This window comes from Tauraco erythrolophus, chromosome 14 (genome assembly GCF_009769465.1).
Source record: "Tauraco erythrolophus isolate bTauEry1 chromosome 14, bTauEry1.pri, whole genome shotgun sequence".
Taxonomy (NCBI): Eukaryota; Metazoa; Chordata; class Aves; order Musophagiformes; family Musophagidae; genus Tauraco; species Tauraco erythrolophus.
This window is the reverse complement of record NC_141478.1, coordinates 13,362,023-13,383,669: the sequence shown is the minus strand read 5'-3', so window position 1 is coordinate 13,383,669 and position 21,647 is coordinate 13,362,023. Positions and strand designations below refer to the sequence as shown.

The 21,647-nt window shown below is 40.6% G+C and overlaps 1 protein-coding gene across 1 annotated transcript in view; it reads right to left on the bottom strand.

The window, feature by feature from the left end:
- Positions 1 to 3,577, bottom strand: part of TIPE3 (TNF alpha induced protein 8 like 3) — a 55,520-nt gene extending 51,943 nt beyond the window's left edge. The window contains exon 1 of the mRNA XM_086620223.1: positions 3,526 to 3,577. Coding sequence (XP_086476349.1) covers positions 3,526 to 3,577 — 52 coding nt within the window. The remainder of the gene's footprint in view (positions 1 to 3,525) is intronic.
- Between the last annotated feature and the right edge of the window lie 18,070 nt (positions 3,578 to 21,647).

Sequence of the window (21,647 nt, the reverse complement as noted above, 5' to 3'; positions counted from 1 at the left end):
AGAATCTCCAAATCCACTGCAAAATCACTGCTGTTGGAGATGTCCTGGATTTTTGTGAGATCTTACTCTGAAAGACGGCACATAGGATCATACTTTCCTGTGGTAGGCTTCCTATGAAAGAGCTGGGAAAAAGTAGCCTATTGCTTTACTGAAGAATTTTTTCAAAAAAATCCTCTCAATAGGTGGATGCTAAAAAAAAAAATGAGAACGATATTCTATTTTAAGATTACCTGTTCAGTTCTCAAAAGCTTGTCTATAGGACAAGAAATATGACCAGTTGCAGGTACATTAAAACTCAAGAAATTCACTGAGGGTAGCACTAGCAAGCACGTAACTTTGCTTTTGCATTACAATATATAAGGTTTTCAGAATCGTGAAGAGTTCTTTAATGCTTTTGGTACGGGTCTATCTCAGGAGTAACTTAAAAAAAAAAACCACAACAACTTTTTGACTATATAGTCAACTCGGATATGAAGCAGTAATGGATGTGTGAGGAGACTGGTGGAAGCCAAGGCTGCAGAGCTGGATGTTCTTGTGTGCAGAGGTGTGGTGCTTTTTCTTGTTTGTGATTTTTTTTTTTTTTAAAGTATGGCTAAGATCTTACACTACTTACATATAAGGAGCTCTTTGTTTGCACCAAAGAAATATGAAGATGCTACTGTGACAACATGTTCAGAATAAATACAGAAAAAATACTTCTGCCTCCTTGGAGACTCAGCTTTAAGTGGGCTATTAAAGGAAATGAGGCTGCTGGGATCTCAGAGTAAGACTCCAGCTGGCTCTTGGAAGCCAAGCACGTGCAGCAGATGGTGGGGGCGTACAAGGCAGCCTCCTGCCCTGCACGCACCCATGTGAGTCCCGGGAATGGCAGGGGTGCTGTCCTACCAGGACACAGCAAAAGGCTGGATGAGTATTGCAGGGGCAGTACAAACCCTTAGATGGTACATGTTTTTAAACACCCATATTGCATTAGCATCATGGAGCCCTAGTGATAAAGTAAACTGTATCAAGCTGGGCTTGGGCAGTCAGACAACCCAAGAAGTGGGCAATGGTTACAAGGAGTTTTAACTGCGTGAGCAGAAGTCATTGCTTTACAAACTTGGAAATGCAGAGCCTGGTGATGAAGAGTGCAAGCTAAACATTCAAGTTGGTGTCACTTTCAATACAAAATCCTAGTTGTTCTAATGCCAATGGCCAAAATCGGACTGTTACTAGGAATTTATTCCAAACACTTCTCTGAGGCTCTCTGCTTGCCCTACAAACTGCAGGCAGAATGCCCCTGGTCACTGGGATCTGGGGGCTGTGGCACCTTCCTGAAGGTGGTGACTGAATCCCACACTGTAACCCCTCAGCTTCTGTGCCTGTGATGGTGACTGACAGCATGACTGCTGCACACCCACACACAGAGACACTGCACTGTGCATATGGCAGAGCATGGGGAAAGACCAAATGAAATCTAGCAAAAATGTATTTTTCAGAAGAGGATGGGGGATACAAACAGCAAGTAATTCTTTAGTGAAGAAACGATGATTGCAGCTGGTTAAGACAAAACCACTGAGTTTTCACTCTATTCCAGTTTTATTCTACTGCATAGGCATCTGCCATGTATGGTCAAAACACCAGATTTTTCTTCTCTCGGATAGTACAAAGAAGGAATAGAAAAGAGGAGAGGAGAATGATGAGCATCAACTCTTGGCAGCTAGCAAGTGGTGACATAAAAAGCACTTATGACAATCGCTAAGCATAGTTATTTTTAATTTATTTAAAAGAAAATCCTATTCAGAACAGGAGTAAGTTGTTGGCAGGAGCTATATTACATTAATTTGTCTATAAATGTAATGTTTGTAACTTGCACTGCATGCACTGATTTGAATATTTCGATGAAAAAGTTGAGCTGTTGGTGGTCTTTGTTAGTAAGTTCAACCTAATAGAACTTCATGAATATAAGGAGTTGTATGACCTGTTGCTAGTCTTATTTCATTCTCTAGATCTCAAGTAAGAAAACACATAGCAAGATATAAAGAGTAAATACCCCTAATATTTAAAACTGAACTGGATTTAAGACTATGCTATAAAATCCTGTTCTGCTGGGAGACTAGACAAGGTAATATTTATCTTACGACCTCCTACCACTGTTCATTACTGCTGTATTAATAGGACAGTTGAAATATTTCAAAAAATATTTGGCATTTTTTCCTGTTGTAGTTAAAATATTGTTTGGTGTTGAAACCTTTCTTTTGGGGAGGAGGGAGGTGTCATCTGGGATAAAGGATGTGTCTGAACTGGACAGATCAAGGTGAAAAGATTTTTCTCAAAGAAGGTTTCATAACATAACACAGGAACTTTCTACTTGGGTTAATTATGATCACTAGGATGATTTCAGATGTCATTCCAATTGCCCTTGCTCGTGTCTGAGGCCAGCTAAATGGCTTCAGAGAAGGTGGCTGTGACTTCCACCACGGGAAGCTGGAGGTCAAACAGGTCTCTTCCGCACCAAGTGTCAGTTATTGCCTGGCATCTGTGGTGTGCCAGCTGTGTGTGTGATACCACCACAGCCTGCTCTGCCGATGGCAGGGAAATGCCACCGCTGCCTGAGGGAGTCAGAAACCCAGAGATATGCCTGGGCAAGGGGGTGGCTTTGAGCTGACAGCAGTTCTCCACAGACCAGCACTGGTACATGTGCTGTGCTGGTGGGCAAACCTACCTCTGCATGTGCTGGATTTCCTCTACATATGCCAGATTTCAGCCAAGTTTATTGTCCCCATTTGCTGTTTGTGCAGGACAGCCTTTGGTTGTGGCACATCAGCCACGGTTTGTTTCGTGTAGGACGCAGGAATGCGGAGATTTGGAAATGGCAGGAGATGATTTTTGGCTGGTGGTGGGTTTTTTCTGTTTTATTTTTTCCCCTTTCCGTCTCATCTAAGAACTATGCGGGCTGCAGCAGTCAGACAGCAGCGGGTTTTGGTTTTTTTCGGTGACAAGTCAGGACCTGAAAACAATAGCCTCGTGCCCCGAGGGCCCCGCACGCGGCCTCCGAGGGGGGCCTCCTGACCGCTGCGGTCCCGGGCTGACAGCAAAATAACCCGAACCAACCCCAAAAAACTTTGCAGCCTCTGGGTGTGAAGCACAATGCATCAGCCGCACGCCAGCGCTGCCCATGGAACGGGCTGTCACGTCGCGCTGGAACGCAACTCTCCAGGGCAGCGCTCGCCCCTGCTCCGGGCAGCCGGCTGGCGGGGCACGGCGCCGGGCACCCCTCCTGCCGCCGCGGGGCGTCTCTGCCCGAGCACCGGGTACCGCTCGCATCGCCTGCGGGGCGGACGGGCAGCGGGCGGCTTCTCGCCTTGGCCAGTGCCTGCCGGCCGGCGGGGCTGGCGCGGGGCTCTGGCATCGCCCCTCAGCGCCGAGCCTCGCGCGCCGGCCCTGCCGCTGCCTCAGAGGCGGCGGAGGGGGCACACCCCGTCCTGCTCGCAGTCGCTCGCGGGGCCGGGCGGCACCGGTCCGTCGGGCAGCAGCCCTCCTTACCTGCGGGTGAGACCAGCTCGCCTTCGCTGAGCTCCCCGGAGTCCGAGTCCATGCTGCAGGTACCGGTGGCAGAGAGGAACCGAGGGGCAGCTGGGGCCGGGCGGCGAGCGGCTGGCCGCCGCTGGCAGGAGGAGTGCCCGCAGCCGGGGAGCCGGAGCCGGGAGCGAGTGGCGAGCAGCGCCTGCTGCCTCCTCCTCTGCTCCCAGCCCGGGCGCTGGGTCCGCGCCACCACATGCAGCCACCTCGCTTAGTGCCATTGGCTGCGAAGGAGGCGCGGAGACGGGCGGGCTCCGGCGAGGGGAGGAGGGAGCGGGGGCGCGGCGGAGGAACGGCTTCTTCCCCGAGCCTGTTACACAAGTTCGTCTCGCAGCCGGCTGCGTCTCCGCGGTTTGGCCGGGACCTCCGGCTGGCAGCCGCTGCGGGGAAACGGGCCGGCGGGGCTGCCCGGCGGCGGCCGGGGCGGGAGCCGGGCCCCGCGGCCGCGCAGCTGGGGCCTCCCCGCTCCGCCGGGGGCTCGAGGCCGCTCCTGGGGCAGAACTTGGGAGCACAAAAAGGACCGAAGTGACGGCCCTTTGCACGGGCTGATACTGCGTCTCCCGTTTACTCGGTCTCGTCCTTCTTCTCTCATGGGCATCTCCCCTGACCTTCAGTTATGGCTCTGTCTCTGTTCACCGGCTCCGTCTCCTTGGTGATCAATTTCCTCAAAAATTAGTCATTAGAACAGTGGAGGCTGACAGGGAAGTGTCAGTTCTTGTTGGACATTAGTGCCCAGAACAACATTGAAGGAGTGAATTTTACTGCTGCCTGTTTGCACGTTATTTGTGGGCTCAGGGGGCAGTGCGATATTTGGTAAATTAAGACCATGTTAGAAGGTTGTTTTAAACTCTTGAGTCTGAAGACTTTATAGCTTGAACTCTGCAGACTTTGCCTGTGTCCTACAGGCTACTGCAGTCCTGAGCCATCCCTTAATTCAGATGGTTGAGGCTACTTGTTCAGTTCTGAGGTTAGGTAGACCTTTCTTGCCCTTTGCTTTTATTCCTTTCTACTTGCTTGCTGTTACAGGCCAAAGATCACTTTAATTGTAGCATAAAAATCCCAGGAAAGTAGTAGCAAAAATACTTTTCTGTTCAGGAAGCAAATGTTATTGTAAAACAGACCTCATAGATCTATCTGATCCATAGATACGTCACATCCTAAAAGCTGGCTAGCCTCAAAGGTTTACCTGCAGATTACTGCAATCTCCTGCTAGATGTTTATGCCTATAGCTGTGGACCACAGATACCTCTTACCTCTTTCTTCACTCTGTAACTCTCTCCCCTGAAGCTGTGCAGATCTTCACTTTGCTGGAGAAAACAGTGCCTGGACACTGCTTTGAAGCTGCCTGTATGAAGTTATTTATTGTCATCAGACAATGCAAAACATTCCTGACGAATGTGAAGACTTTCGCTGTTAGTGTATACCGTGACATTTAAAAAATATATACATATAAAAAGAGGATTCTTTCTAAACTCAAAGGGCCCTGTGAAATTCTTTCCAGTGATGGCTTGTTCTAAGCAATGCTAACTGTAAGAACAACAATAGTAAAAATAAGCTGGGGTTTGCCTTATGTTCTAGGGTGAATCCTAGCATGCTCCCTTGGCCTTCAAATCAGGTTGAGCCTGAAGACAGAGAAGTCCTCAAGCTTTCTGGCCCTGGGAATACGCACATTGCTATGTTGAATTTGGACACAAAATTCTTCTAACTCTGGAGTGACAAGTTAGGTATTAAGTAATTTGGCATTGCTGTCATACTCTGGGTCTATAGTGTTAAGACACTTCTGGTTTTTATTCCATGAAAGCAAATCCTGACTTTTGTTTGTAATTGCTTTCATTAAATTTAAAATGATATTCCAAATACTGCTGATTATAACCCCATAAATTAGTATCATAGAAGGAAAACCATCTAAATTGAAGTGATTCTGTGATTCTATGATGAGGAGCCAATGCAAAATCTGAATGCAGATAACAGAGTGGGGAATCTACAAGCATGATATAAAAAAAATGTAGCAACAGAAAAATGCCAAGGTAAAGTTATGAAAGATAATCCCAGATGCCGCACCAAGAACAGAATCTGAGAGTTGGAAAGTTTAATCTCTTTCTGTCTCTTTTTTCTTTCTCCCCGTTTGCCTTTTACAGCACAAATACAACCTAAAAAACCTCCCCAATAAGAGTATAGCAGTTCAATAGGAAGAGAATTTGAGTGCAGTTAATTAATTTTTTTTTACTGTCTTTAATTGCTTGAAACTCTGATGGTAATTTCTAACCTGGACAGATTCTGACTTTATAATGATGATTGGGGTAATTAGGTAAGCAAAAAAAAAACCCCCAAAACACCCAAGTATTTTTTTGCAGGGGGGTGTGTACACTGGAACCCTTCCGGCTCCCGCAGTGGCAAAGGGGGCTGCCTGGTACTGTCTGTTCTGGGTCATGTAGTAAGCTGATACAATGCAGCTGTGAATGCGCTTCCGAGGTATTCTAGGCGCTGGCCTTACCCTATTTTCTGTGTGGGCTTTTTTCTCCTGCGTCCACAATTTATACTATAATTGCAATTAAATGTTAAAATCTGAATAGTGACACTTCTCTGCCACTGATCATAGTTCAGTCGATAGAAGGACAGATTATTTTTCATGATCTTCTGAAAGACAAAAATCTTGGCATGGAATAGTTAAAATGAAAACTGAATCCCACTTATTTTAATTCTTGTCAGGTTGGGGTTTTTTTATCCTTCTATAACCACAATAACAAATGTTATGATGGAAATGATGTAACTTAATCAATATTGTATTGCATCAGGCTTGTGATATATACATTGGGCATTCTCATTACTATGCTGTAATTACTTTCTATTCCACAGTAAATGCTATTTCAAGATTACTTTCCCTCTTTATTACTTCTGACTATAAAGCAGTTCTTGAAGTTTTCATCAGTAACAGAATGAGCATATTGTTTCATTTCAAAACATATGGTTGGAATTCAGCTTTTTCCTTCTCCATGTTCTCTGCCCAGCAGAGTCCAGCACTTGATTTAACATGTGACCTGGAAAATTCCATATGCTTAGAGCTTGAACTTCATAGTTTCCGCTCATTACAATCCTGGTGCAGAGAAAAGCTCAAAAGGATAATTAACAGCAATATATGTACTAACTAGATACATATTAAATGAAACTCTACGTAGAGGAAGTTGACATTTCATGACCTAGTTACTTTTTGCATTTAGTACAAATAGTGCAATTACATATTCATTGTTACAAGCCACAGCTCTGTGACTGTAGCTCTGTGGCGGTTTCCTTTATTACCAGGGTAGACCTAAATGTTGTTGGGATACTTAGAAACTGGAAGGCTTTTTTCTCTAGATTCAGTTAATACATTTGCCCTCAAATCTCTACAAACACTACTTACGAGGAGAGCTGCTAACACAGCCGACTGGAGCTGCCCCGTGCGTTGCGTGTATTCCCAGTGACATGATGCTGCATGTAACGGCTGCATCGCTGTATGGCTCCTCCATTCACATTTCGGATGCATCTGGTCTTGATCTTCATTCCATATGGAACTTATCTGAAATCCTCCTCTGCCTACTCATTGTATGAGTGTGCTGGAGATGTGCCTGTGAGAGTTTTTAGGAGTCATGCTTTTTCACTGTTCTATCTGCGAATCACACTTGCATGTTCATGCAAATACAGTTGTGTCATATTCTAAGTACTTAAGTAGCCCAGCTGCCATAGCATCAATGTCTAATATGTTTATCCTTACAGGACTATTGTGAAATAAAAATAATAGTATTTCTCTATTTCAGAGAGAGGGAAATGAGGTACTGAGAAGCTGCGATTTAAAGCCAACTGTGACGCACAAGCTTTCACCTGTATCTCTTGAGCTGTACCTGAGCTGTTAGGTTATCCATTTCTGCTAAATAAAAGATTGGCAAGCTGCCTCTGTTTTGCTACTCAAGCTTTCTTCCTTCAAATTGAGCCTTAAAGCCTATCTCAGGAAGCATTTTCTCTTCTTTCCGTTAGTAAATCTAACAGAACCCCCTCTGCACTACCATCTTTGTGTCTGGCTTGTCTGGCTAAGACTGTAAAGACACATGGGCAGGATTACATCTTTTTGGTTCTAAATGTAAAAGTGTAAGATTATATTTTTTTTCTTGCAAATAATTTTTTAACCTCATTTAAATAAGGTCTACCCTGGGATGTACTGTTTCTAATATTGTTGTCAAATATTTTGCTTCGTAATTTATGATATATCTTTCATGTCCAAGTGCCATTGTTACTGAAGGTAGAGAAGCATCTCCCATAGGCTGATATACTCATGAAATGAACTGTAGCAGATTTAAATTTTTTTTCCAATTTCTTTGTGGTGTCAGTTTTCTTCATGAAATATATATAAATACATTGTCTGCACCGTTATTGGCAAAGCATGAATAACCAGTATCAAGGATCAGTAGATTTCTCTGTCAACAACTTTGTCATGCCAAGAACTTAGATTCTTACTGATGTCTGGAAGCTGGTCAGCATCATACACATATATAGGTTTTGCATACATTTTTAATAAATTTTAGTTGCAATAATGCATCTATTGGTAGTCTGCAAACAATCTTCATGTTTGATTTAGAATTTAAATAATGAACAAGATTGCTGCATTATTTTAATTCTTACTCATGTGCCAGTAGATATTTAAAGATCTAGATTTTTGTAACATCTGATTTAAGCAGTCCATGTACCCCTTATCTTGGGAGAATAAACGTGGAAGGGTGCAGTGTTTTCTGCCCCCTCCCTTTTTTTTTTTAGTTTAAGTTACTATTAGGAGATGTAGGGCATCGATTCTGAATGCCTACCATAGTATAGACATATTTTTAGCCTTTGAGCTTGCTGAATTGTGTTCTGTCTTTGTCTGGTCTTGACTCTTCTTGAAGAAGAGCTGAGGAAGCAGTTACAGACTGAGACTGAAGCCTGGTATTGGTGCTAACCTATGCTGTGATGTTTTTGGAAAATCAGATTTAAAGTTGGGACTGAGATTTAGCTTCAGTCACCTTGAAGAGCCTTGTAAGGTGCTCTTCTAAGATTTTAATTCCAAATGAAATAAAATAGAAGAGAAATATTGTACTCATGTGCAAGTTACATCATGCTGAACTGCATTACTCTTGATAGGTTATCAGAAAGGATAATTTTGTCAAAAATTGATATTTCCCCTGCTTAAAAAGGCTGAGACTGTGGATTGACTAGCATAGAAAAAGTTAAACAACAGTAATTGATCTGATCCAAATTCTGACTACTCATACTAAGAAAGGAAGAAGGAAGAATAAATATCTCTTCCTTTGAGCTGATGCAACACTGAAAAAGGGTGGTAACTTTTAAAGAAGGAACAGTTAAATTGGGAGGCAAGCATTTTGCTTATCGATAATAAGGTTTTCCATATTAAACTGTAATTTGAATTCTCTGGGCATTTCATAGTTTTGTACTACTTTAGTTGTTTTTATTTTTTTTAAAGATACTTTACCATTCTTTTTTGAGATGATGAGTAGAAGGATGCCTCTCTTGCAAATTATGTATGCAGTTTGCTGGAGAATGGCAAACTCTTGCATTCATAAACTTGCATTCTAAGCAATTAAAGCTGCCTTCCCAAAGTGAAAGTGCACCTGTTAATTCTGTTGTTGGAAAATTTCTTTTGTGGAAATGTTATTGGTTAGGCCATGACCCTCACTTGTTTTTATGAGCAGGGAGTTAGGTGTTATTATTTTAAAGCCCTAATAAATCACATACTTATTTTACTTGCAATTTTAAATTTCATTATAGATGGGGTACCAATAATATTAAAGGATAAGACTGATTAGCCAAAACATGAACTTTATTTCTGCTTTCTCTGTTCTGGGGTTGGGAAATAGACTTTAAAGAGTTTGTCTTGAAGGAATCACTGTAAAATACAGGATAAAGCAGGGAGTTGTCTTTTGCTTTGTCCTCATTCTGATGCTGTCTAGAGAAAACCAGGGGACAGCTGCCAGTAAGAACCATTTTCCTGTCTGCCACTGCCTTGGGGAATTTATTTTTAATTCTCATGGTGGTCACTGAAATTATTTTAAAATATATCGCACTCCTTACTTTCCATGTGTTGTTGAGTTACACCCTTCATTATGAAGGTTGATTATCTGATGGTTACGCTTAAGCCTTTGACCATGTCTAAGGTGCAAGTAAAATACCTTTAAACCAACGGCAGATGCTGCTTGTTACTGAGCTGTGTTTCAGCAAGCTTTGAAACAGTCTTCTGCTTCTAGTCTGGAAGATGGGTCATCCTTGTTTTCATCCCTGATTTCAAATTGTGTAGGAGGAGGATTCCACAACTTCATGATACTCTGAGAAAGCAGAGAAAATTTTGTTGCTAGGAGACTATGGAAGACCTACACTGTACTATATCTTTCCAGAATGTTTTATAGTTAGCATTAGTTATTTTGTTAAATTTTCTAATCCTGTTCTTTACGCAAACATCCATGTTTTTTCCTATGGTCATGATGCTTGTTCCACACTTATGTATACTAGTAAATACGTTCTTTCTGTGGTTATTTCTGTATTACTTTCTTCCTTTCTTCTATTCTTCAACACACAAAAACCAGCCCACCAAACATTTCAGATTAAGTTGTGTTTTGAAGGCTGATATTTATTCACATGACGATGTTGCCTAGACATCCTAAATTATTATCATATGGTAGATTGTGCTTTCCCACAAAAGACAAATGCTGAGATCCAGAGTTGCACATCTTACGTGGAAACTTAGTAACATTTTGCAAATTGGATATTGTGAGGAAAAGTCTTAAAGCATACAGTGTTTTGCAGCTGAACAGGTCTGGTTACTCCTTTATGCTGGATGCTGTGACTCCTGTTTTACAGCTATAAGATGTATCTGCACATTGGAAAGGTGATTGAATCAGTGCTGTGGATTTCAGTCCAGGAGTGACGTATCTGTGACTGAAATAGTGATGCAACAGCTGAGATCAGTCTTGGTATAGAGTTTCTGCTAGAAAGCGTAGCACCCTTTGGACTAAAGGGAATCATTATCTCTGAGAGGCAAGCATAGAGACAGAAAACATTTTTTTTTTTTTTGTGGAGCAATTCACTAACATCCACAGGCTTTGCTCAAATGGCAGAATGTTAATGTACTCATTTGTGGTTCCTGTAGAGCTTGATGTGATTTTTAGAACAGTATGGAAACATCATCTTCATCTGACAGTGCGTGGGCATTACTTCATGACCATTTTTAAGAGCATGGCAAAAGGCACTCTGCTACCCACCTATCTATAAATAACTAAATATCATCAACTCAGACATAAAATTGCATTTTATGGGTAGTCTTAGGAACAAGGCAATTAGATTATATGTAGTCCTACAACAGTACCAGTAAAGAGAATGAAATTACTTAGAAACTTGCTGTCCAGACCACTTTCAGGTGGATTATTTCTCTTGCACATACTGAAGGACTCAGAGTACCCATAAATACAATATATGAATTACTTGAATTCAACTTGAACAATAAAAATTTGTCTGTAGATAGGAAGATCTGGAGCCTTTACTGTTGTATGACTGAATTTTTGGATTGTAGTTCTCGGGTTCTCTTTGCAGCTAAGGTAGCTGGAAGGGGTAGAGAATGTCTGCTAAGACACTTTGAAATACTGGAATTTTTAAGGAAAGAGGAAATGTAAAGGGGACAACTTGTCATTGTCCTTCAGTGAGCTCTGCAGACTACTTGCTGTTGACAATCACTAAGGGAAACTGATCTCAGTACAAGATGTGGCCTACAAGCCAGGATTTTTTGAAGTAGAGACCCTCCTGCAATCTTTCATGGCTGTGTCTTTAGGCAGAATCCTTTGTTCAGCTGGAAACTCCTATTTTTTTTTTTCTCCTGAAAAGAAGAATTTGTCCAAAAACTTGGGTAAGAATCGTACTAGTTCCATCTTCCCTCCTCCACCTCCCTCACCTCTTCTTCAGGGAAATACACTTTAGATAAACAATCATTTCAGTGGGCATTAGAATTGGTGCAATCATTATCAATGTTCTGCAGGAGCAGGGAAGGAAGATACTATCTGGTTGAGAGAGATTTTTAAGGTTTGGGGCTGGGGAAAAAGAGAACACAAGCAAGGCGCAGTCGTAAACAACTCTTTAGTACTTTCCTATTGGATCTAGAGAAACGCAGGTTCACAGTCCTCGTTTGCCTGATTGAAAATAAAGACTTGAGCCTATGTATCTTACATAATATCAAGTGTCTGTGAGATGTTCTGATTCATTGCATGTATATATAGTTATTCAGAGCAAATAGTTCTAGCAAGAGTTGTTCAAGCTGCGCTACAGATATAAATCAGTTGTTCTCTTGATAAATAGTACCGAGACTGTCCTCCTTCAACATTGCTGAGATCAGCACTGTGGGATGTGTCTTGCTAATGATGTCTACTCAATGATTTTTATATAAATTCTATCTATTTCCAGCATATACAAGGGAAAAGTAATGTTGAGAAGTGAAAAAAAAAAAATGTAGCAGGTAAAGCTTACCAAAGGGCTAAGAAGGAAAACCACATATCAACACATCTGGTATTGTAAGATTTAGAATGAAAACACTTGGGTGCAATGATTTGTGTGAAAAGTGCTTAATGCCTTAGTGCTGATATGCTGATATAGACATACCTGTGGCTGGCAAGTCAGAGAACAGATGTGCTTCTGTCCTTGAAGGTACAGATTTCAGAATTATGAGGAAAAATGTTTAAAGGTAGGACTATTGCGTTAATGTGTCTTTGTTTTTTAGCTTTGTTGAGAAAACAGGCTCAGATTGTCTCTCTCTGTCTTTGCCTGAATAACTTTTAATGCAACTAGCTAGTTTCAAAAAGTCAGAAGAGGAAAGCATGCCTCAAAAATGGTTCGGTTTCTACAAACTGGAAATTGGGTCTTCCCCCTTCACTCTGCAACCAAACTGATGTCCCTGCTAAAAGAAAAGCAGGGAAAACTTATCTGTTTGTTTGGCATCAACCAGCTGGAGAGTTGTTATGCATTAACTCAGATTTAGCTAGTGTATCGTATGGTGTTGCTGTGTTGGTAGGTCTTTTGGAAGGTAAACCATGACTTACTGTGGTGTAGGGAAGAAAATAGGAGTGACTAAAGTACTGAAGGATCCACATCTACAGGAAACAAGGTATGTTAATTTCTGTGCATGTGGAACAGAATATCTGAAAGTGAATTTACAGTTGTACTAGTGCAGAAAATTACTGTTGTGGCTCTCTATGACCCATCCAGTTTTTATTCTGACCTGGAGACAATTGCTTGGAAAAACAACAACCACCACCACCCCCCCAAAACACCAGAAAAAAAAATCTATAATGATGAAATTGTAATGAGATAAAATACTGCTTCAATCATTAAACTGGAGTGTCAAGCAGATCAAAAGAGTACAAAATGCAAATAATCTAAAAATTATGGTGAGTGTGACTTAAGTAAAATGTCTGATCTTTGAGATTATTTTTTTTTTTGTTGGTTTATATTAGAAAGTAAAGTTGCAAAATGGTACAAGACATCTGGGGCTCCTCAGCTCTTTAGAAGGGCCCGTTGTCAGCTGATATATGAAATTAATGATGTGAGGCTCAGGAGAAAGGAGGATGGCAAGATTTTTTTTCAAGGCAATATAGTACTAATTCAGCTGGAGCTTGAACTAGTGTGGGTATAGAGGATGAAAATATTACATTAATAAGCATATTCTGTGGCATATTTACCTAATGGCAATTGATGGTATACTTTCAAGCCTTGCTGTGTAAGATTTAAAAAGCCATGTAGAAAATAGTTCGGATTTTTTGAGGATTTTTTTTTTGTAAAAAAAAAAAAAAAAGTGTTCATAAACTGCAGTGAGAAATGATTACAAGGTTATTTATTAAAGAAAGGTGAATTCTGTAAGTGTAGAAGACGTTGAAAGACATGTAAAATCTGTAATGTGGATTGAATGTGAAGAAAACTACATTTTTATCAAACTGTAAAGCAAACCTTTAGAGCCTTTCAGCATACAGTGAATCATTTTCCATGTGAAATCCTGGTACCTAAAGTCAATGGAAACTTTTAGACTTCAGTAAGGCCTCCATTTCACTTCAGAGATGTAAAATTGACACAAAGATGACTTCATGTTGTCCAGGTAGGACAGCTGAAGTCCTCTTCCTCACACTTCATGCTTTATTCTGTGGCAGCACTGAGAGAGATGATCTGATCGGCTGAGATAAGAAGAAACGGTCTGCTGGGTCACATTGTTGTATCAACATCTGGGTCAGTGGTGGTGAAGTGATAGGGAAGGTCTCAAAACAAGACTTGCTGGGAATTTTCTTGATATCAAAGCTCCAAGTATAGAACTTGATTGTGAAGCTCTCAGTCTGGGGGAAACTGCTCTCTTGCATTGGCCCCTTCTTTGCAGTTACCAGCTGCATCTGGCTTACGAATACTAAAGGAGCAGGCAGATTAAGTTGCCTGCATGTGGAATGTACTGGACTACACTCCTAGAGCATTTTGCACAATGGTGTAGCTGGGAGGGCAGGACTCTGAGTCAATCTCAACTCATCTACACGTGTCCATGGGAGAGCACACCCTATGGAGTGATACTTGGTTAAAACTCGAATTCTCACAGCTTCAGCAGGTGAGACTGCTCTTGGGAGGTAGGTGTTAGACTAGGACAAATATTGTAAGACTAGTATTGTCTTACAAAGGTTTGTCTTTGTTAAAGACAGAGTATAACATTTGTCAGTGAAACACGTTCTCTCTTGGTTTGTTATGCACTGGTAAAGTAAATAAATAATAATTAAAAAATTAGGCTGAAAGTTGTAGGCAGGGGAGACTCACATCCGTTATCTGCAAGGCAATTCAGAGTCAAAGATGACAACCCAGCCATAACTATAACAACTGTTTCTACTAAGTATCTTATCAGATTAAAATTTACAATGTCTAGCAGATTTGAGAAGAATGCCAAGTAAAGATCCACTCACAGGAGGAGCATTTCCTATTTTCAGGCAAACAGGTAGACATGGAGTCTCAGCATCTCACGGGAAGTACTGAGCACCACAAAGGGATTGGACTCTGACAGGGGAACTGAGTACTGACATGAAGAATGGTGGTGTGGGATGATTTGATCAGCAGCATGTGGAGAAAAGCCTGAAGAGGAGACAGCACTATGTGTTTCAGAATGTGAGAATGCAACCCCTCTTTCTCTGTGCATGGCTAAGAAGCCCAGTTCGTTACTGAGAACAAAAGTAAACCAATGGATTTCGGATACTATCCATGGGTTGGTTATATAACAACACTTTCAGCTCTGTATCAACAGTTACAATGAGTAGCAAGCTGAGTCACTGCAGATGTTTATCATGGATATCACAAGCCCAAGGGCAGATCCAACTGCTGCAGCAGGTGTTATAGTGAAAGAATGTGAAGAATGATAGAAAGCCATCACGAAGTCTACAAACTGAAATGCCGCAGGAGAACATCAGGGTACTAAAGCAAGCATGCTATTTCATTAGATAAATAAATGTTAAGGTTCCCACCATTTTGAAGGATAATAAACTGTGACTGTACCCTATAATTAACAAGAAAATCATGCCCAACAAACACCAATCCAATTGAGATCACATGTCCCTAACCAGAGTGTTCAGAGCTTTGTTAAAGTCAACCAGGTACTGTGAAGTTCTAACAGCGTGCTGAGAATTTCAAGAGAAGGATCTAAAGTAGTAGCTCATGTCATTCTAGAGATAAAAATATCTTATCTGGAGTAAAACTGGAAACTGGGCCTGGCTACTCTTTTTTTTTTTTTTTTTTTACTGAAGAACAATATTCTTTGTTCTAATGAGTTCTGGGATTTTAAGAGTTCCAATGACTAGTGTTTAACACTGAAGGAGGCACGGAACCTGTGATGTTGCTGTCACCTTCTCACAGCATCATACAGTAGGAATGAGAACTGATTGAAACATTCACAGTTGAGGCAGCATTGCAATGAAATTTTGATGTGTACTACTGGAACTGTTAGGAGAGGTGATCGTTAGTTAACTGATTATGTAACTTTTTAAAAATTTTCCAAGTATAGATTTAAGAGGTAGCAATGAAAATAAATAAGTAGTACAACGATATATACAGTTTGCTCTCCAGAGCATACAGTATCACACTGAACACTAACCAAAGCTACTTTGAGGTAACAGATTCAGTTTCAGAAATAGACTATTGTTTAAAGTGAGATGCTCTTGATATTGAAAAATACTATGTGAAAAAGCAACCTTACAAAGCATTGGACAGAGCATATGTGGGTTGGATTTAAGCAGTCCATTTGTTGTATTGCTCTCACATGCCATGGTAAAATGAATCCTGAAATACTTTGTGTAATGACTCATCTGATATTAAGATGTGTCAGTGTTCATAAACAATGCTGTTCATCTTCTGTGTGTTATGTGCATGTGTAAGAGGTGTAGGTGGAAGCTGAAGTTTTAGTTGTGATGACTCAGCCTTTATTCACTGTTTCTCTTATTTCTGATTTATGAAGAAATTCTCTTCTTTACTGTGTACTTAGGTGAAATTCCAGTGTTCAGTGAGGAATGTAATATGGTTGTTTCCTGGAACAATCCTGAGATTTTTGTGTCAGATATTTGACTGCTAAAAAATCAACCTCCTGTCACAGGCAGTAATCTGGGGTTTTCTTTGGCCCTCATTTCTTCATTCTCATTCTTGGCAATCTGCTTAATGGGGATGTTTTACCTACCCTCTTCTCTGTCAGATTTTACATGCAATTATTAAAGTGCTTTTGTAGGTAAAGGTTATTAAGAGAAATATGCCTTTTATGAATTTCGTATTATTTCATACACTCAAAGTATTCTCGTTTTGTTATCTTGCCAGACTATTTGATAAGCTAGTGACCAACTAGGACACAATGCAGAATGATTATGCAAAAATTACGGGGAAAAGAACAAGTAGTTTTGACAGTGATTTAGGTCTTGATTGGTACATAGTGAAATAGTCTATTCGACTTTCCAGCACGTTTTTTTCTTATTAAGATTTGTCTCATTATAAATTTTAGATTCTGTAATTTGTGTAATCTATTAGATGATAAAATCTCCTTGAATAAAGAATGAAAAAGGTGACCTGTCTTCTAATAGAACTAAATTCAGACTGAGAGTTCGAACTCAAAATTTGTATTGACTTGCAAGCTGCATACACTAAGTGTAGCCAGCAGATGGAGGGCTGTTACCAGCTGCTTAAAATTGTAGTTGTCTGGCTATCCATGGGAGGCACACTGCAAACTGTCTGAAAGCTGTCTAGTCTTGATGCTTCATGTTTCTCACAAAGTAAGAACCTGTGCTTTAAAAGATAGACCCTATTACAATTATTTGAACTATATTTTATTTACAATGATGTGTAGCTCCATTTGTGACTTTTAAAGCTTTGTGGATGGTGAAGGCACTTAGAAACCAGGTGATTATTGCAAAGCCAGGACATACACACATATATATAAATATAAATAAATATATATATGTGGGAGTGGAGGGAGGTTGGCTGCATTCCTTTTAACATCATGAAAACTCAAAGATCTATAATAGAAATGTACCTGAAAGTCTTGATACACTGCAAGGTACGTGAGCTTTTCTGTTTCCTTTTTTTTTGATAAATGTTGACGAAAATAATTCACCACACTAAATGAGATTTCCTTATACAGCATGTCAGGACATGACTTGGTAACAGAGCTAAACTGACCTCATGTCACTTGAAAAGGGCAGGCCTGCTTCCCTGCTCCCACTCTCGCTCTACTTTTGTCATTGTTATTGTCACAACTTAGCTGCCATCGCCTCCCAAGAGACAGTATAGACAGTTAAACTGGCAGAAAAATAGCTTGCTAAAATAAAAGCAAAAAGGTTTCTACTGATTTAGTTCCTTGAAAAATTTAACATGAAATCACACAAGGGTCTGTGAGAAAGGGGCAGGCATTTGTGATTAGGGTAAGAAAAAGGAAAGCAGGACCCCTGTTTCATTTTTCTGTGTGTATAAAAGGTGCTATCAGTATAGCTCAGAATGAACGATAGTTTATGAGGTTGCAGGGTCAGTGTAAGTACATAAATATACACTGATGGTTGCAGTTCTCCTATAGTGAAGGGTAACTTTGGACTGCAGGCGTTTTTCTGGAACTTCTCAAGAACGTTGTTACTCCTGGTCGAATGGATGCAATACTGGTTGATATATGGTAACCCCTTCTTTTAAGGCATGCTCAATCTGGGACTTTCTCTTGCATCTTTAGTTACCTGCTTACTCCTTGAATGGCTGCAGCAACTTCAGTACAAGAACCTCATGGAAGCTGTGGCAACCTAAGCAGTAACAATAGAAGAAAAGAAAGAGGGTGGTTGAGCCAATTTTTGTTGGTATGCGAGTTGACCAAGGCTGCAATTTTCTTTGCCAATTTCTACTTTGTTCTGACCCCTTGCACTTCAGGGAATAGGGGCAGCAGCAACAGAAGCAAGCTGTGTGTGATCCTTGCCAAGTTTTCCCCTTTTCTCCTCCACAATGGGTCTTCTGGACCATCTCCCTTTGTTTCTTTTTAGCTGGTCAGCCAGCCCAGCATGACTTTTCCCTGGCTGCCTACCATCTGCCTGTAGACTCTCTTCTCCTTTTGTTCCTCTTTAAAAGCTCACTCCTGTGAGGCATTGGGAGTCTGCAGTGAAATGCTAAACGTGCACGTTTCCTACTGATGTTTAGCACCAATGGCTGCTCAGAATCAGTTAGGAGAGTTAGCATATAGAGACCAAGTATCATGGCTTGTTAAAAGGACACACCAGCAATGGAAGCCGAGTTTGAGCCATGTTTTTTATAGCCTTGTGATGATGTCCTAATGAATATTTATCATTATTTGTGAGACCCTATTTTCAGTACTCGTGTATTATAGTAACAGCTGACAAAATGTTCATTTTGGTTTGTAATGAAACTGTCTCTGTTTTAGCTGTTTATTATGATGGCCATGTCACTCCCATGCCATTGTCTGCCATAGTAACACAGCTGGATTATTGGCAGGCTAGTAAGTTTAAAGGCATATCTGATTAGTTTGTTTCTTGTCCAGATGAGGGTCTGTGAGTGGAAATGTTAACTCTTTGCACTGTGTGTTTATCTTGTAGCAGAGGTGAACAATGTCCAGTCAGGTTTGGCAGGTGTCTTTAGCATAGGAGAACTCTTCCAGAACTTTCCAAGCTTTTGCTTTTAGTGGCAGACACTAAAATAAAACTCCTTCAGTAAGAAGCAATACAAAAGAGCGTTCACTGATAAAGTAAAGTAAATTCAATTGAATTAGACTTTTGTCAAGTTTAAATCAGTTGGAATAGACTATAATACAAATATTGCAGTAAGGAATGCTTGTTAGGAATGTGCCACAAGAAAGCTGTGTATGCTGTTTGGCAAAGTGTAATTAAGTAGTGCTTTATTTTGAACAATAACCAAGCCCTTGGCTCATGTGTCAGACTCTGTACTTCATCTTTCCTATATCCTTGCTATACTGGACTGACCAACGCAGAGATGTTTGATGGAGAGGATTAGCACTCATTCTGTACACACATGGTCAGAAGTTGTCAGTTGTCTCGAGAACTTCCTTCAGCCCCAACCAGTGTATTAATTCAGTGACCTTATAGGGCCTGGAATACATTCCCCAGTTTTATACTTGTTAAAAAATGTATTTGAATCAAAAGCTTTAAACTTCTTTTGCTCCTGACATTTTAAAATAACTTTCTATGTTTTCTTTTAATCATATCAGACTTAAAAAAAAAACAAACAAAAACCCACAAACAAACAAAACCAAACAAAACCCAAGAAAATTAAACTAATTTTGAGTAAATCTAACATCACAATAACTGTCCACAAAGAGTGCTCATTAGTAATAGATATTATACTTTAAAGCCATGCCCACTGGCTTTGCTGCCACATTTTTACAATACCTGACATAATAGTGTAAAAGTATGTTTTTATCATTTGGGGAACTGCTGATACTGGCTTTACAACATATAAAGCAAGGCTTGACTCCTCTGCCAAAAAGCTGGCAATCTAATTCAGTGGAACATTGGCCAATTCTGCACTCAGTTTTCTCAAGAAAAAAAAAAATACAACCCCAAACTTTTACATGCAGTGATGTCTTTTCTTCTACAGTTATTCATTCTCTTGGCTTGAATATAAGACAAGGCTTTATCAGAAAGTAAAATCTGAAATAATATTGCATGCCTTATTTCTCAGAGTAATGCTTGGAGATGGCAAATGTTTTGTTGCCTGGTACTGAGTTTGTTTTAAAAAGCACCTCTGCTTGTTTTTGATGCCAGCTCAAAGTTCTGTTGGTGCCTAAGCTTGAATGAGTGGCAACAGTTTGGCACAACTGCTTGAAGCACTTATCAAGTTTCCTTTAAAAACCACAGTGGGTGTTCTGGTAAGGACAGCAGGGGGAGCTTCTGGTGGAGCTGTTTCTAGAATTCAGGACTAGTTTGACACATTGGTCTCGCAGAAAGGTGTGAAGCTTGTGACCTGCTGTAGGTCCAACAAGCAGTTAAGAGCTTTCTAGCCCTCTCACTAACCACTGTTGAAGTTCAGAGACAAAGAAGAACTTGTAAACAGCAGTGGCATACTGTGGGAGAAGTAAGCTGTAGGGCAGCAGTGGAGGTGAGAAGTGAGTGGGGTGGTTGGGCAAGTTTAACTGGAGCCTTAAGAATCGCTCCTGTCAGGAGACCTGATGAAGGGTGACCCTCTGATGTAGCAGGTCACTTGACTCTGGCATCATGTGTACATGTAGCACTGTGCTCTGTCTGCTCCTCTGCAAGGATCCCAATCATTCAGCAGATGACAAAAATAGGGTAACCAGCCAAATCTGGCACTAGAGATTGGGGCACTCTAGCAGTGGTATATGAGGAGCATCCACGGGATTGAGCTGTAGCATGAGCAACCAGGGAAGTTAACACAGCATGAAAGAGTCATTAAGGATGATTGTGGGAACGCGCATGGTGATGTAGTGGGGAGAAAGAGATCAAGTTTGGAGCTAGAAAGAGGCTGATGGAAGCAGGCTGGAGAGCAGGTTCCCTAGCACATAGGACAGCATGGCACATTCAATGGTTTTAATGTGTAGCTTGTTAATTTGTTTCAGTTCTAAAACATGAGATCACATTCGTATTCGTGACCTGCTTATTATTAGGCCAACACAGTAATCCAGAGCCTGATTCCTGTAACATGGACAGTGCAGGCTTATGTATGTTTCTGCATGTACGTTTTTTCTTCACTGCATAAGAAAGTTGACACAGAAGATACATATCTAAGGAATCAAAAAAAAAAAAAAATGTTTTGGAAGCTAGGATCTTTATTTTCTTTCCTGCCCAAGTCCATTGACCTGGTGGCGTTAGTGATGCATTGGTAATAAATCCTGAACCTATTTAATCTGGCTCACAGCCTAGGGCTTTGGCTACCAATGCAATTCTAGATCTCGTCAGTGAAAGATATTTGCAATCTTACACTGACATTTAGGAATCTGGTCAAAATATTTTGTCATTGTTTCCCTGACTTAAATTTTAGCACAATCCATGTTAGTCTGGAAACCTTTTTACACTGTCATTTTTTTTAAACTATGAACCAAAAGAGCATGGAAATGCTCCTTAGAGATGAGACTTCAATCTATGTTTCTGCCGAGAGAGAAAACAGCTTTAAATAAACCAGTCTTACTTTTGGGATTACTTTCTCCCTTTTCTCAAATAATGCTGCTGTTCTGAGGATGCTTAGTTTAGGCAAATGATATTTTCAGATAAGAAGATACTTTATCAGAAGTTGACAAAACCAGCTCTAACTTAATGCTGTATGATGGATTGAACCATAAGGTTGTCTTTGCAGTGTTAGTTTTGAAGCTTCAGACAAAAGCTGGTTTGGGTTCAGCCTCAATTATATCAACTGAAATTCCTTGACATTTGAGTGGAAAAGGAATCTGGATGATTGATTCCACCTTTGGCCAATCTCCTTTTCACTAAAAGTTGAGAACAAGTGAGCCTGATTTTGCTGTAGAAAAGCATACTGTAGTTGGGTTTTGGCTCTTAAAAAAGAACCTGGAATGATTT